At 46.1% G+C, this 14,243-nt stretch overlaps 1 protein-coding gene across 2 annotated transcripts in view; it reads right to left on the bottom strand.

The window, feature by feature from the left end:
- VPS53 (VPS53 subunit of GARP complex) overlaps nucleotides 1-14,243 on the bottom strand; it is a 175,439-nt gene that overhangs the window by 97,236 nt on the left and 63,960 nt on the right. Inside the window, exons 6-7 of one of the 2 annotated variants that reach the window (XM_040424767.1) lie at nucleotides 13,544-13,659; nucleotides 12,514-12,633 (exon numbers count right to left, since the gene is read on the bottom strand). In XM_040424767.1, coding sequence (XP_040280701.1) covers nucleotides 12,514-12,633; nucleotides 13,544-13,659 — 236 coding nt within the window. The other variant, XM_040424768.1, reaches the window with a different exon arrangement.

The following is a 14,243-nucleotide window of genomic DNA, read 5'->3' on the forward strand; positions in this document are numbered from 1 at the left end:
AATGGACACACAGAAACACAGCCCTAGCCCCAGATGTTTGGGCCTAATGACACCCCTGGGGTAGATATTATTGATAAAATAACTGTTGTAAAACAGAACTGGGTAAAATCAGAACAATCTCCCTTTGTGTTTCCTTCCAGTTTCCCTAATCCCTACACAAATTAAGGAAAAAATAGAGAATAAAAAAAAATAAAAAAAGTTTAGAATGCAATGAGAGGGTTAAAAAAAATTTACAACCTTTCATATGCAGGAATATTTTTATTTTATTTTTTTAACCAAGAATAGTCGACACTGACAAAGTTTTTTCTTCTTCTTTGAAAACAAAAAAGTAAAAGAAGTATTCGAGCACATTATAATAAAAGTGCACAGGATTGTCTCCTCATATAAAACATCCAGTGAGAATATTAGCTTAGGAATATCCAAACCTGGAACCCAATATCTAGATCAAGTGAGAAAAAAATATATTTTTTCCTGCCTTTCACATCTTTTTCCCCTCAAGCTTTCAAATAGCAGTACGAGTTACAAAACCACAAGTTCTTTTTGCTTAGCCTACCAGAAATTTTAGACAGGGACTGGCAGAGAGCACCATAAAAAGGGGCTGAGGCAGCCGGTCTTTACTGACTTGTGGTACAGTTGTTATGTCTCAGTAAAATACTTTCCAGGCCATTTCAGTTATTTCCATGCCCATTTAACCCTTTCAGGGTGCACAGAGCGAACTATAGAGAAGCGACGAGAGAAACAGAGAGTACCCGGACAGGAAAATTATTTATCTGAAGAAGCCCTTACACACAATATATGTGCTACTAATATCTAACAAGCAATGCCTGTATACACATACTGCAAACATGGCAGGTAAGGCCGGGTTCACATCACTGTTTAGTTTTTAGTTCTTCTGATCCGTCAGAAGAACAGAAAAATTAAGAAAAAACAGATCCTGTATGTTAAGCATCCGTTATGCTCAGTTATGCACATTTTGCATCAGATTTAGTCATTTCCATCTGAGATCCATTATTTTAGACAGAAAAAAATAAATAATCCTGCATGCATCTCAGACTGAAATGGCTAAAACGGATGCAAAATGTGCATTAGGGATCATGTACACGACCGTGTGCTTGCCGGGCCCGTGGTCTGCAATGCACGGGCACCGACCATGGTGCAGCCGCATGCGGATCACGGATCTGCATCCGACGGTCCGCACCGCAAAAAAGTAGTGCATGCACTACTTTTTGCGATGCGGAGGCACAGACAGAAAACCCTCGGAAGCACTTTGTAGTGCTTCCATGGGCTTCCGATCCGTGCCTCCGTTCCAAGTGAATGGGTCCGCATCCGTGGTGCACACGGCCTATGCCCGTGTATTGCAGACCTGCTGTATGCGGGCCGCAATACGGCCACCATGAGCCCTAACTAAGCATAACGGATGCTTAAAATACAGGATCAGTTTTTTCTTTACTTTTCTTAATTTTTTTTTCTAACGGAAAAATAAATGGTGATGTCAATCAGGCCTAAGGCTGTGTTCACATCTGCAAAGAATGGACCAAAGATGCCTAGAAAGATAATGCAGCATGAAGCTGTATAATTGACATGATGAAAACCAAACCGACCCTCTTATAGTCAATGGGGATTGTCGGGTGTCTGGTGTCCATCAGGTGATGAATCTGGTACTGTCATTATTTTCCTTTTCCTATGATGGTGTAGAACAATGGAAATGATGTGAACACAGTCTCATACTAAGCAAAAAAAAAAACTGATTAAAAAATATAATGTACTGTATATAGTCAACAACACATAACTGGCTGCCGCTGAGTAAATTTAACAGTCTATAGAAAGGTACAGAAATCTAATTTAGACTGAACATAATTAATGATGGCTTTTCTTTTTGAAGATCGTCATTGTTAAAATATTGTATGGTGACTTAAGAGTTTTCTGCAGGAAAGTGGAACCATAAACTGCTGAAAGGTGTAGTATACATTACTGTTCACATGGGTCGCTTTAACTCTACAGTGTTGTTAAAGGGGTTGTCCGGGATTGGGGACATTTTTGTATTAGTACCAGAGTGACATACATATGTCACACATGCATGTCCTACCTGCACCACATATTTCTGAAGCCCCGTTTTGATACTGCAAATTATTGGCCGGAAGTGACTATTTTTGTAAAATGAGTGACGTACCGGGTCCCTTGCAGGCAAGCGAAGCCTCTTCTTCCGGCTTCACAGGGAGCCCGGTGACGTCACCGTCACTCTAACTCATTATGCAGAGCGCACGGAGGGGCGGTAACTATGTTTTGCAGACATGGCATTAAGTCACACCACTCCAGTCCTGTGACGTCACCGGGCATGGATCTTTCTACTGAATGGAGGCAGAATGAAGACAGAGCTAGGAGGAGTTTATGGGTGTAGGGGGAGGAATACAGTATGTGCTGCTGAAGGAAGGATATGTATGAGGGGGGCGGATCGATGGGGGAGTGGACGATGTGTGGCAGGAGAATATGTATGAGGGGGCGGGTGCAGGGACGAGTTGAAAGACAGTAGAAACCAGGAGATGCTGTGCTACGCTGGGACCCACAGTGCAGTGCGGCAGGAAGTCATCACAGAAATAAACATCCATGTCAACAATTTGTGGGGGACCATAGGAGCCATGCAGCAGGTTAAAAAATACCTAAAAACATCGGGGGAATCTTGACTCACCTAGTAATAGTGAGTAAACTATATTTGAAAAAATAATTTTGATCCCGGACAACCCCTTTAAGGTAGTAGACCATTTGAAGCTCCGTAATACTAGAGTCACACTTTGCACCAGCTTTGCAGTGGATGTGCAGCCTACAGATCCTATTACATGCATTTTACTGCATGTAAAAACCACATACATTTTTTGAAAACTCACATGAATTGCGTTTTTGAACAAATATAAGTATTGACCAGTGCTTGAAGTGGGCCGGAACGCGGCGGTACTCAGTACCGCCACTTCCAAAAATTGCCCTGGAGAGTACCAGCACCTCTCCGTGCGCCCAGTACGTGGGTTTCCGGTACCGGAGCGCAGGGCCGGCCTTTGGGGTGTGCGGGCTGTGCGGCCGCACAGGGCGCCATAGTAACAGGGGCGCTGGGCGGCCGACAGCTCGCAATGTAATATGCGGCAGGCGAGGCTGAACTTGTGTTCTCCCTCGGGGCGCCCCCTCCATCTAGCCCTCCCCTGTCTGACCTGATTCGTTCCTCCTCCCCTGTCTGACCTGCCTGCTGCCCCCGCCGCTGCCAATAAGAAGAGAGACGGGAGGAGGAGGGGAGGGGCTGTGGCCACTGCGCCACCAATGAAGATAACTGACCTGAATACAAAAACAGGAGGCGGGTGCTGGAATCAAATAGCCGACAGCCAACCTCTGTGACAGGGAGCTGCGATCAGCTGCAGTTGAGTTAACCCTTCAGGTGCGGTACTGGAGGGGTTAATTGCAGCTGATCGCAGCTCCCTGTCACAGAGGTCGGGTGCCGGCTATTTGATTCCAGCACCCGCCTCCTGTTTTTGTATAAGAAACGTTTGTGGCACAGTGCGCCCCCCCCCCCCCCCCCAACCCCCCAGTATAAGAAACGTTGGTAGGCAGTGCGCCCCCACCCCCCCCTCAGTATAAGAAACGTTTGGGGCACAGGGCGCCCCCCCCCCCCAACACCCCAGTATAAGAAACGTTGGTAGGCAGTGCGCCCCCACCCCCCCCTCAGTATAAGAAACGTTTGTGGCACAGTGCGCCCCCCCCCCCCAACACCCCAGTATAAGAAACGTTGGTAGGCAGTGCGCTTTCCCCCCCAAACACCCCAGTATAAGAAACATTGGTGGCTCAGTGGGAAGTGCCAGTGAGGGTTAAAAAATAATAAAATTTTTTAACTCACCTCCTCCAGATGATCGCGTAGCTGCCGTTCTCCTGTTTTCTTCAAGACCTGTGGTGACGTCACTGAGCTCATCACATGACCCATTACCATGGTGATGGATCATGTGATGCTAACAGTGATGTCACCACAGGTCCTTTGACAGGTCATGAAGAAAGAACAGAAGACGATCAATTGGAGGAGGTGAGTTAATTATTATTTTTATTTTTTAACCCTCATTGGCACTGCCCACTGCGCCACCAATGATTATTATATTGAGGGGGGGCCCACTGCGCCACCAATGTTTATTATATTGAGGGGGGGCCCACTGCGCCACCAATGTTTATTATATTGAGGGGGGGCGCACTGCGCCACCAATGTTTATTATATTGAGGGGGGGCGCACTGCGCCACCAATGTTTATTATACTGGGGTGATGGGGGGGCGCACTGCGCCACCAATGTTTATTATACTGGGGTGATGGGGGGGCGCACTGCGCCACCAATGTTTATTATACTGGGGTGTTGGGGGGGCGCACTGCGCCACCAATGTTTATTATACTGGGGTGATGGGGGGGCGCACTGCGCCACCAATGTTTATTATACTGGGGTGTTGGGGGGGCGCACTGCGCCACCAATGTTTATTATACTGGGGTGATGGGGGGGCGCACTGCGCCACCAATGTTTATTATACTGGGGTGTTGGGGGGGCGCACTGCGCCACCAATGTTTATTATACTGGGGTGATGGGGGGGCGCACTGCGCCACCAATGTTTATTATACTGGGGTGATGGGGGGGCGCACTGCGCCACCAATGTTTATTATACTGGGGTGTTGGGGGGGCGCACTGCGCCACCAATGTTTATTATACTGGGGTGTTGGGGGGGCGCACTGCGCCACCAATGTTTATTATACTGGGGTGTTGGGGGGGCGCACTGCGCCACCAATGTTTATTATACTGGGGTGATGGGGGGGCGCACTGCGCCACCAATGTTTATTATACTGGGGTGTTCGGGGGGCGCACTGCGCCACCAATGTTTATTATATTGGGGGGGGCGCACTGCGCCAATGTTTATTATATTGGGGGGGGGGCGCACTGCGCCACCAATGTTTATTATACTGGGGTGATGGGGGGGCGCACTGCGCCACCAATGTTTATTATACTGGGGTGTTGGGGGGGCGCACTGCGCCACGAATGTTTATTATACTGGGGTGTTCGGGGGGCGCACTGCGCCACCAATGTTTATTATATTGGGGGGGCGCACTGCGCCAATGTTTATTATATTGGGGGGGGCGCACTGCGCCACCAATGTTTATTATACTGGGGTGTTGGGGGGGCGCACTGCGCCACCAATGTTTATTATACTGGAGTGTTGGGAGGGGCGCACTGCGCCACCAATGTTTATTATACTGGAGTGTTGGGGGGGCGCACTGCGCCACCAATGTTTATTATACTGGGGTGTTGGGGGGGCGCACTGCGCCACCAATGTTTATTATACTGGGGTGTTGGGGGGGCGCACTGCGCCACCAATGTTTATTATACTGGAGTGTTGGGAGGGGCGCACTGCGCCACCAATGTTTATTATATTGGGGGGGCGCACTGCGCACAATGACGGGTTAGGGAAATTTCACAGCAGAGTGCGCATGCGCTGGGAGCCTCGCCGGCGGTTAGGGTAGGGAAAAATTATGGGCCAGTGCACAGGTGCGGTGATCGGATGGATGTTCTCAGCAGGACACCGGCCGACACTGCGCATGCGCTGGGAGCCTCACCAGCGGTTAGGGTAGGGAAAAAGCACTGACCCGTACATAATTTTTCCCTTCCCTAACCGCTGGTGAGGCTCCCGGTGCATGCGCAGTGTCGGCCGGTGTCCAGCTGAGAACATCCATCCGATCACTGCGCCTGCGCACTGGCCCATAGTTTTTCCCTACCCTAACCGCCGGCGAGACTCCTGGCGCATGCGCACTCTGCTGTGAAACTTCCCTAACCTGTCATTGTGCGCCTGCGCGGCGCTGCACACCTCCTCACGTCATGTCCGGTGCGACCGGAAGTGACGAAGGTAGGGAAATCTCACGAAGTAGGGAAGTATAACATTACACCGGCCTTTGGGGTGTGCGGGCTGGTAACTACTTGGTTGGATAGTCAGCCAGCCTATGCCATGATGCCAGCAACAAGCAGTGTTTTTTTGTTTTTTTTTGGGGGGGGGGGGGGCGCCACAAGGTTAGCTCGCACAGGGCGCCTGGACACCTAAGGCCGGCCCTGCCGGAGCGCAGCGGAGAGCTGGCAGTATCTCCTCCCTAATGTCGTTGGCTGGGCAGCTAGTGGAGGGGGGGCGGGTCGTTGCAGAGTACGGCTAAGGCTGGCGCAGGCAGGGAGTTGACCTCACGTTAGGTGACGTCAACTCCTTCCCGCGCGCCTGTGACTGAGGAGCGATCAGTGCGGCGACCAGTGACTGGTCCTCCTTGGAGTCAGGAGTCGGACGGTGCAGCAAAGAACATCGACTTTGCTTTGGAATCCAACTTCTGAAGAGTACTGGTGAGTGACAGGCACCCCCCCTCCCCCCACACACATTAGTTCCTCTCTGTACCAGTACCCCCCCCCCCCTTGGCAGGGGGGTACTGGTACAGAGAGGAATTGATGTGTGTGATGAGGGGGGGGGGGGGGGGGTCTGATGTGCAGGGGGGTACTGGTACAGAGAGGAACGAATGTGCGGTGGTGGGGGGGGGGGGGGGTACTGGTACATAGAGGAACTAATATATATGTGTCTGATGGGTGGGTCTGATGTGTAGGGGGCCCCTGCACATCAGACCCCCCCATCACACACATATATATTAGTTCCTCTATGTACCAGGACCCCCCCCCCACCACCGCACATTCGTTCCTCTCTGTACCAGTACCCCCCTGCACATCAGACCCCCCCCCCCTCATCACACACATTAGTTCCTCTCTTTACCAGTACCCCCCCCCCCACCACCACCACCACACATTAGTGCCTCTCTGTACCAGTACCCCTCTGCACATCAGACCCCCCATCACACACATATATATTAGTTCCTCTATGTACCAGTACCCCCCCCCCCCCACCACCGCACATTCGTTCCTCTCTGAACCAGTACCCCCCTGCACATCAGACCCCCCCCTCATCACACACACACACACATTAATTCCTCTCTGTACCAGTACCCCCCTGGCAGGGGGGTACTGGTACAGAGAGGAATTAATGTGTGTGTGTGTGATGAGTGGGGGGGGGGGTCTGATGTGCAGGGGGGTACTGGTACAGAGAGGAACGAATGTGCGGTGGTGGGGGGGGTACTGTACTGGTACATAGAGGAACTAATATATATGTGTGTGATGGGGGGTCTGATGTGCAGGGGGGGGGAGCACCGGCGCCTAATAGAGTACCGGCACCTCTTTTGGCCCACTTAAAGCACTGGTATTGACATAGATTGTAAGTGCAAAACCCATAGGCATTATAAAAGCTGTTGCAAAACTACAACTCCCAGCATGCCCCAACAGCTTACAGCTATCAGCCTACAGCAGGGCATGGTGGGGATTGTTGTTTTACAACAGCTGGAGGGCCACAGGTTAAGCATCCCTGTTATAGGCTATGTCCAGAACATGGCCGCCACGTTGGATCAATTTTTCCAGTGGGAAGGGGGTCATGTAGCATATCAAAGATTACCAGAGTTTTCTCAGAAATCGATTGCCACAATTAGATTTGCATTACCTCTTATGGTTCAAAAGTCATCAACACAGAAAGTTCAAAACTTCAAAGTTCTGAGTTCAGCACCAGGGACAACACATTGAACATATGAAAAAGCAGTGCATTACAGGGAAAATTCCTGGTTGTTGTTCCAACTTTCTGTGTTGATAACTTTTGAGCCACAGGAGATATTGCAAATCTGACTGCAGCAATCGATTTCTGAGAAAATTCTGTCTATCTTTAATATGCTACATGACCCCATGACTGGAAAAATTTGCCCTTGATCCAATATGGCGTGACAGTGACAGTTTTTCTTCTGGCCACTAGACCCAATAATAATGCTGACACTTTCTGTTGTGTACATGTAACTTTTCAGTAGTCATTGAGTTATCATCACAGTACAATGACAGGTAATACCTCTATGTATTGTATTTTTCGGCATATAAGACGACTTTATAACACTAGAAATTCTTTTCAAAAGTCGGGGGTCGTCTTATACGCCGGGTATACTCAGATCCGATGGTATATTCGAACCCCCAGGCGTTCCCATGGTGATGGGGACACTTGCCTGGGGGTTAGAATATACCATCGGATCTGAGTTTTCACGATCTCAGTGAGATCGTGAAAACTCAAATCCGATGGTATATTCTAACGCCCAGGCGTTCTCATGGTGACGGGGACGCTTGCCTGGGGGTTAGAATATACAAGGCCCCGCCGCTCAGAGGAGTATACATTTATTAACTGTAATCTGTAACTTTAAATCAGTGCTCATCTCTTTACTAGGGTATCTTGCTCTCAGCTCCGGTAAAAGGCAGTGCAGGCGGCGCTCACTCACTGACGTCACGCGCATGCTCCTCCCACTAGGCGGCGCAGGCGCATGACGTCAGTGAGTGAGCGCCGCCCGCACTGTCTGTTCCCGTTGCTGAGAGTAAGGTATCCTAGTAAAGAGATGAGCGCTGATTTAAAGTTATGGATTACAGTTAATAAATGTATACTCCTTTGAGCGTCGAGGAGGGGGATCTGTGGATGGCACTGTTATGGGGGGAATCTGTGGATGGCACTGTTTAGGAGGGGGATCTGTGGATGGCACTGTCATGGGGAGGGGGATCTGTGGATGGCACTGTTATGGGGAGGGGGATCTGTGGATGACACATATAGCATAAGATGCTATATAGTGTCATACATAGATCCCCCCATAGTGTCATCCACTGACCCCCCCCTACCCCATAGCATTGTCATCCACTGATCCCCCTCCCCATAACAATGCCATCCACAGATCCGCCTCCCCATAACAGTGCCATCCACAGATCCCAGTCAGTTACCTGGACTGGAGAAGATCGTCTTGAAGACAGGGAGGGCTGGGCATTCAGGGGTAGTCTTATACAGAGAGTATAGCCCAAACCATATATTTTAAATGGAAAAGTTGGGGGTTGTCTTATACGCCCAGTCGTCTTATACGCCAGAAAATACGGTAGATAAAACAGGAGCCATCATTCACAATAGGTTATATTACAGCTTATCTACTCCCTTATGACCTCTGCAATGGTGAAAACTGCAGGAGTTTATTACTTATTTTTTTTACTGTAAATAGGAACATGGAAATAAAAAAATAAAAAAATATCACCAACAATTCTAAAAAAAAACATGTTTAACCAAAAAATGTGATTCAAACAATAGGTCAATTTCCGATGACACAATCCCTTTTTATCCATTTCCAATGTACTACCACCTTCCTAGACAAATCCGTGTTTCCACTCCAAGTTTCCTGAATAATGGAGGAAGTAAGGTATTTTCTGAAAAATGTGGCATAAATCTGCAAAGATAGCCGAACCAAGTATTAACAAATCTAAGCAAAGCACTTCAAATTATTAACACAAAAAATTGTTCTAATGTGCAAATCCGTCAAAATAACGCTTGCATAATGATTGATGATATACCTTTACCATTCAATTATTCTTAAAGGGGTTTTCCAAGATTTTTTAACTGATGACCTGTCACATGGCCTAGGGAAAGTTGTGAGAAAGCCATGGCATTAATGCAATCTCCGCTGCCTTCTCAAATAGCTGATTGGCCTGGATCAGATCCGTATAAAAAAAATAAAAAATAAAAAAAAACGGAAAACTGGAATAAAATCATTTTCTAGGTTCTCGATACATACTTTTGAGAAAAAAAAACAAAAAAAACCTTAGATCTGGTTTCTATAAGATGGATTTTATACGTAGAACAAATCTGGCAATTTAGCTGTTGTCACTGAGGGAAATTAGAAGTAACTGCCCATGAGTCTATTTATTCTGGCTGACACTAAATATATTTCCTTATTCTGAACACTGGAGATGTAAGCAACGTGCAGGGTGTGCCTTTCATTTCCGCACAAATCACGATTCCTATCATAACCAGATGGAACGGTTATCAAAATGTAAACATCAGGAAGGAGGTTCAGCGAAGATACAACTAAAAATATCAGAGCTAAACTATCCATCATGTTTCCCATTGACATTTCAAAAGAGATGGCATCTAAGCCCTCGTCTATCCTGAAGTGATCAATGCCTGAGAAACCTTAAACTGCTCCATGCCTCCAAAATGTTTCCACTGATAAGAGGGAGACGTAGGACACGCGATTGAACTTTAGAATTGATTGTGACCAGTGTGGAGGTGGCCTGAAAAGAGATTACACTGGGAAGTGCAACGGAGAGGTTTAAACCAGTCTCACAGAAATACACTGCAGACAAAGAACAGTATAGGGAAAGCAATTAAATACATCATCATCAGAGTAAGCAGTTCTATGCATTCTGACATTCGCTGTCACCAAATAAAATTGGTAAAACGTAACATAGGCGGTGTTACAATTAGAACTCCGGAAATAAACCTTGGTTGCAATAAAAATCAGAACCATGCCTGCGCATATAGCTCATGTGACTTCTCGCTTAACACAGCACAATTTGAATAACCAGTGACGAACGAACGTAGTTTGATAGACTCTCAATCAGTATTTGGGATGGTCACAATTGCCTAGGAACAGCTCATGCGAAAACCACGTGCTAGGCAGTAGAGCCTTGTGTAAATGTTGTGATGAGTGACATTAGGCTAGTTTCACACTGTTTCACCCAACAGAGGAACATCCTACTGGAATTCATAGCTTCAGGCCCCATTGACTATAGGGAGAGATGTTTTTTTGTCTGGCCGAATCCCAGAAGTCATGCCGGAAACAGGCCGGATCCCCCCACTGGGTCCCATTATAGTCAATGGACTCCAGTGGGACTGGGAGTATCAGACTATGCCAAATACGGTGAACTCTGCCAGAACTGCCAGGAGGATGGTTTTAACGCTAGTATGAAACTAGACTTAGATTTTCATATCATGCCACTGAGAACGATATTTTTTTACAGGATTGATGAAAATCAATGATGGACAAATTATGTTTCATTTTAAACTCCATTCACACTGGATAATTCTTTTTTTACCATCCATCAGAAATTAGTAAATATGAGCAATCAGAGTCAGGCAGCTGCTGCCAAGGCCAATAAGATCATGGTCTGTACTCTGTATCAAAAGGGGCATAGATGCCCGTGATGAGAACATGGTCCTACCACTTTACAAATCGCTAGTCAGACCACACATTGAGTACTGTGTACAGTTCTGGGCTCCTGTGAACAAGGCAGACATAGCAGAGCTGGGGAGGGTTCAGAGGAGGGCAACTAAAGTAATAACTGGAATGGGGCAACTACAGTACCCTGAAAGATTATCAACATTAGGGTTATTCACTTTAGAAAAAAGACGACTGAGGGGAGATCTAATTAATATATATAAATATATCGGGGTCAGTACAGAGATCTCTCCCATCATTTATTTATCCCCAGGGCTGTGACTATGACAAGGGGACATCCTCTGCGTCTGGAGGAAAGAAGGTTTGTACACAAACATAGAAGAGGATTCTTTACGGTAAAAGCAGTGAGACTATGGAACTGTCTGCCTGAGGAGGTGGTGATGGTGAGTTCAATAAAGGAATTCAAGAGGGGCCTGGATGTATTTCTGGAGTGTAATAATATTACAGACTATAGCTACTAGAGAGGGGTCGTTGATCCAGTGAGTTATTCTGATTGCCTGATTGGAGTCGGGAAGGAAGTTTTCCCTAAAGATAAAGAAATCTTTCTATCTTAGGGGAATGATTTTTTGCCTTCCTCTGTATAACAACTGCGGGATAAGGGTAAGTACACAGAGTTTTTTCAAGGTGGTTTTGAGGCAGATTTTCCCACGGGTTTTTCAGACAAACCCAGAATTAGATTTGAAGGGAATCTAAAATATAAAGCCTCATGCACACGTCCGTGGAACACGGATCGTGAGATACCGGCCTGGTTTCCTGCTGAGTGCAGGAGCGCACAGCGTCATTGGTTGCTATGTGCCGCCGCTGCTCTACAGTTATACACTCGTTTAGATCATACGAGTGTATTACTGTACAGCAGCGGCGGCACGAAGCGCACGCAGTCATAGCAACCAATGACGCCGTGCGCTCCTGCACTCAGCAGGAATCCAGGCCGGTATCTCACGGTCCGTGTTCCACGGACGTGTGCATGAGGCTTAAAAGGAAGGCCTTATACTTTTTCTTCCTGCAGGAAAATCTGTTTTAAAAAATGTTCCAAAAACTACTCTCATCGGCCTAAATTATTTGCAGCCTTACAAACTATGCAAATAATCTAATATCAGTTTAAAATCACGTCCTGAAAAAAACAAGCTGGCCACACGTGTAGATTTTCTCATCTCAAAATCTTTTACCTACCATGGAGCTTTGTATAGCTCAAGGCTACACTTCTTCTGAGTGACGAATGAAACTTTGCTTCTGAATTTCCGAACACTGACTCTGCTGCTGTGGTACTACTGATTCCAGCGGTCTATGTATGTGTGATAGACATTCATGAGGTTATGCAGACCTTATTGTTTGGAAGGGATTACCATGACAAAGAAACTCACCTTTCTGAGAGTTGTCGAATCTGTGGTATGCCCATGTACTTTTGAAAATGCTCCAGCACATTTACCACTCCTTGGAGAAGGTTGGCAACCTCGCCATACTGCCTTTTTCTAGTCATAGCTCTAAAAAAATAAAAATAAAATTCATATATATATATATAATTATTATTATTATTATGATGATGCAATTCTAGAATTTGTAGAAATAATCAGTTGGCACTCTGGAATAAGGTGGTGCTCATGTCCTAGGTTGCAGGCCCATACATCCAAGTAGAGAAAGTGGATCAGCACTCACTTTTTGTTGCTAATAAATCTTCACTTTATTGTCAAACAAAATATAGGCAGATGGGACGCATTTCGGCTGAACAGTCCTTGAAGCTTGTTTGAAAAAAACCTGTTTAGCTGAAATGCGTTACCTCTGCCTGTATTCTGTTTCTGGTAATAAAGTGAAGATTTATTAGCATCAAAAAGGGAGTGCTGACTCACTTCTTCTACTTAAAGGGGTTATCCCATGACTAATGTAAAAAATGAAAATCAGATATCATATAGTACATGACAATCTCTTTCTAACAAAGCTAGAACCAGCCCTGTACCTCACATGGATCCAGAGATCGCCCCATTCATTGATCGGCTAGATTTATATCAAGCTGGCAGCTCAAGGGAGTGTCTTTTCTGCAGCAGCTAAGGGGGCGTGTCTCAGCTCTCCCTATCACAGCTCAGGAGGTGTGTCTCAGCTCTCCCTATCACAGCTCAGGAGGCAGTTGAAGGATGAAACTGAGCATGTGCGGCCTTCTCAGTGAGCAGGACAAAGAAAAAAACGAATTGCAGGTGGCGCTATACAGATACATTTGATTGAATAAGTCAGTGGCCATGCTAAATTTTTAATTACCAAAATTCTGATTCAGGTGCTGGTTTGAAAACTGTAGAATTTTTTTCGTGGGACAACCCCTTTAAATTCTAGAAAACAAACATGTGGCACAAATGAAACTGGTCACAGAAATATCAATGAGGTCAGCACAGCTAACAAGCTTACTCCAGTGAGTCAACTCCTCCAGCCAGCATGTGTAGATGGTTCAACGTTGTAATTGAGGTGGTCAAATGGCGCTTGGCATGATCCAACTGCTTAATATCCCGTGTGATTTCTTTCACCTTGGAAGAGGCATACAATGTTGATTAGCGCAGTAATTTGCAAAGGGAATGAATTGAAAACGGAGGTAATTTAATTGTAAACTTCAATTGTCACTAATTATGGTACAAACTGTAAGAAGCGGACCAACCGGTGATACCTTGGGGTAATAAAGAGCTCCTGAGGCGACACGGCATGTATCCCATATTGTGCCTAACCTAATTATATGAATATCTTTGCCAGGTTACATACTGGAAATAAAGTAGAGTCATAGTTTCCCACAACCTGCTCCCTAGTCTAGTCAATGACTGGTCTTGTTTTACACAGAGAAAAGCAGGTTCATTACCCAGTTTTAGAAAAAAATAATATCACGCCACTTCTTTTGCTTGCAAAAATCTTTATATTTTCTAAAATTGACCAAATGGCTGTAATGTGAAGCTAACATTTAAAAGTTATTTAATCTATTACCAAATATTTTCTGGAAAGCATATATGATTAAGTAGTTTAAAGGGGTTCTCCGGGAATTAAGAAAATGAAAATACTTAAATATTACTTCATAATAAATATATTCCCAAATACCTTACATTAGTTATAATGGCTCGTTTTG

This window comes from Bufo bufo, chromosome 3, assembly GCF_905171765.1.
Source record: "Bufo bufo chromosome 3, aBufBuf1.1, whole genome shotgun sequence".
NCBI lineage: Eukaryota > Metazoa > Chordata > Amphibia > Anura > Bufonidae > Bufo > Bufo bufo.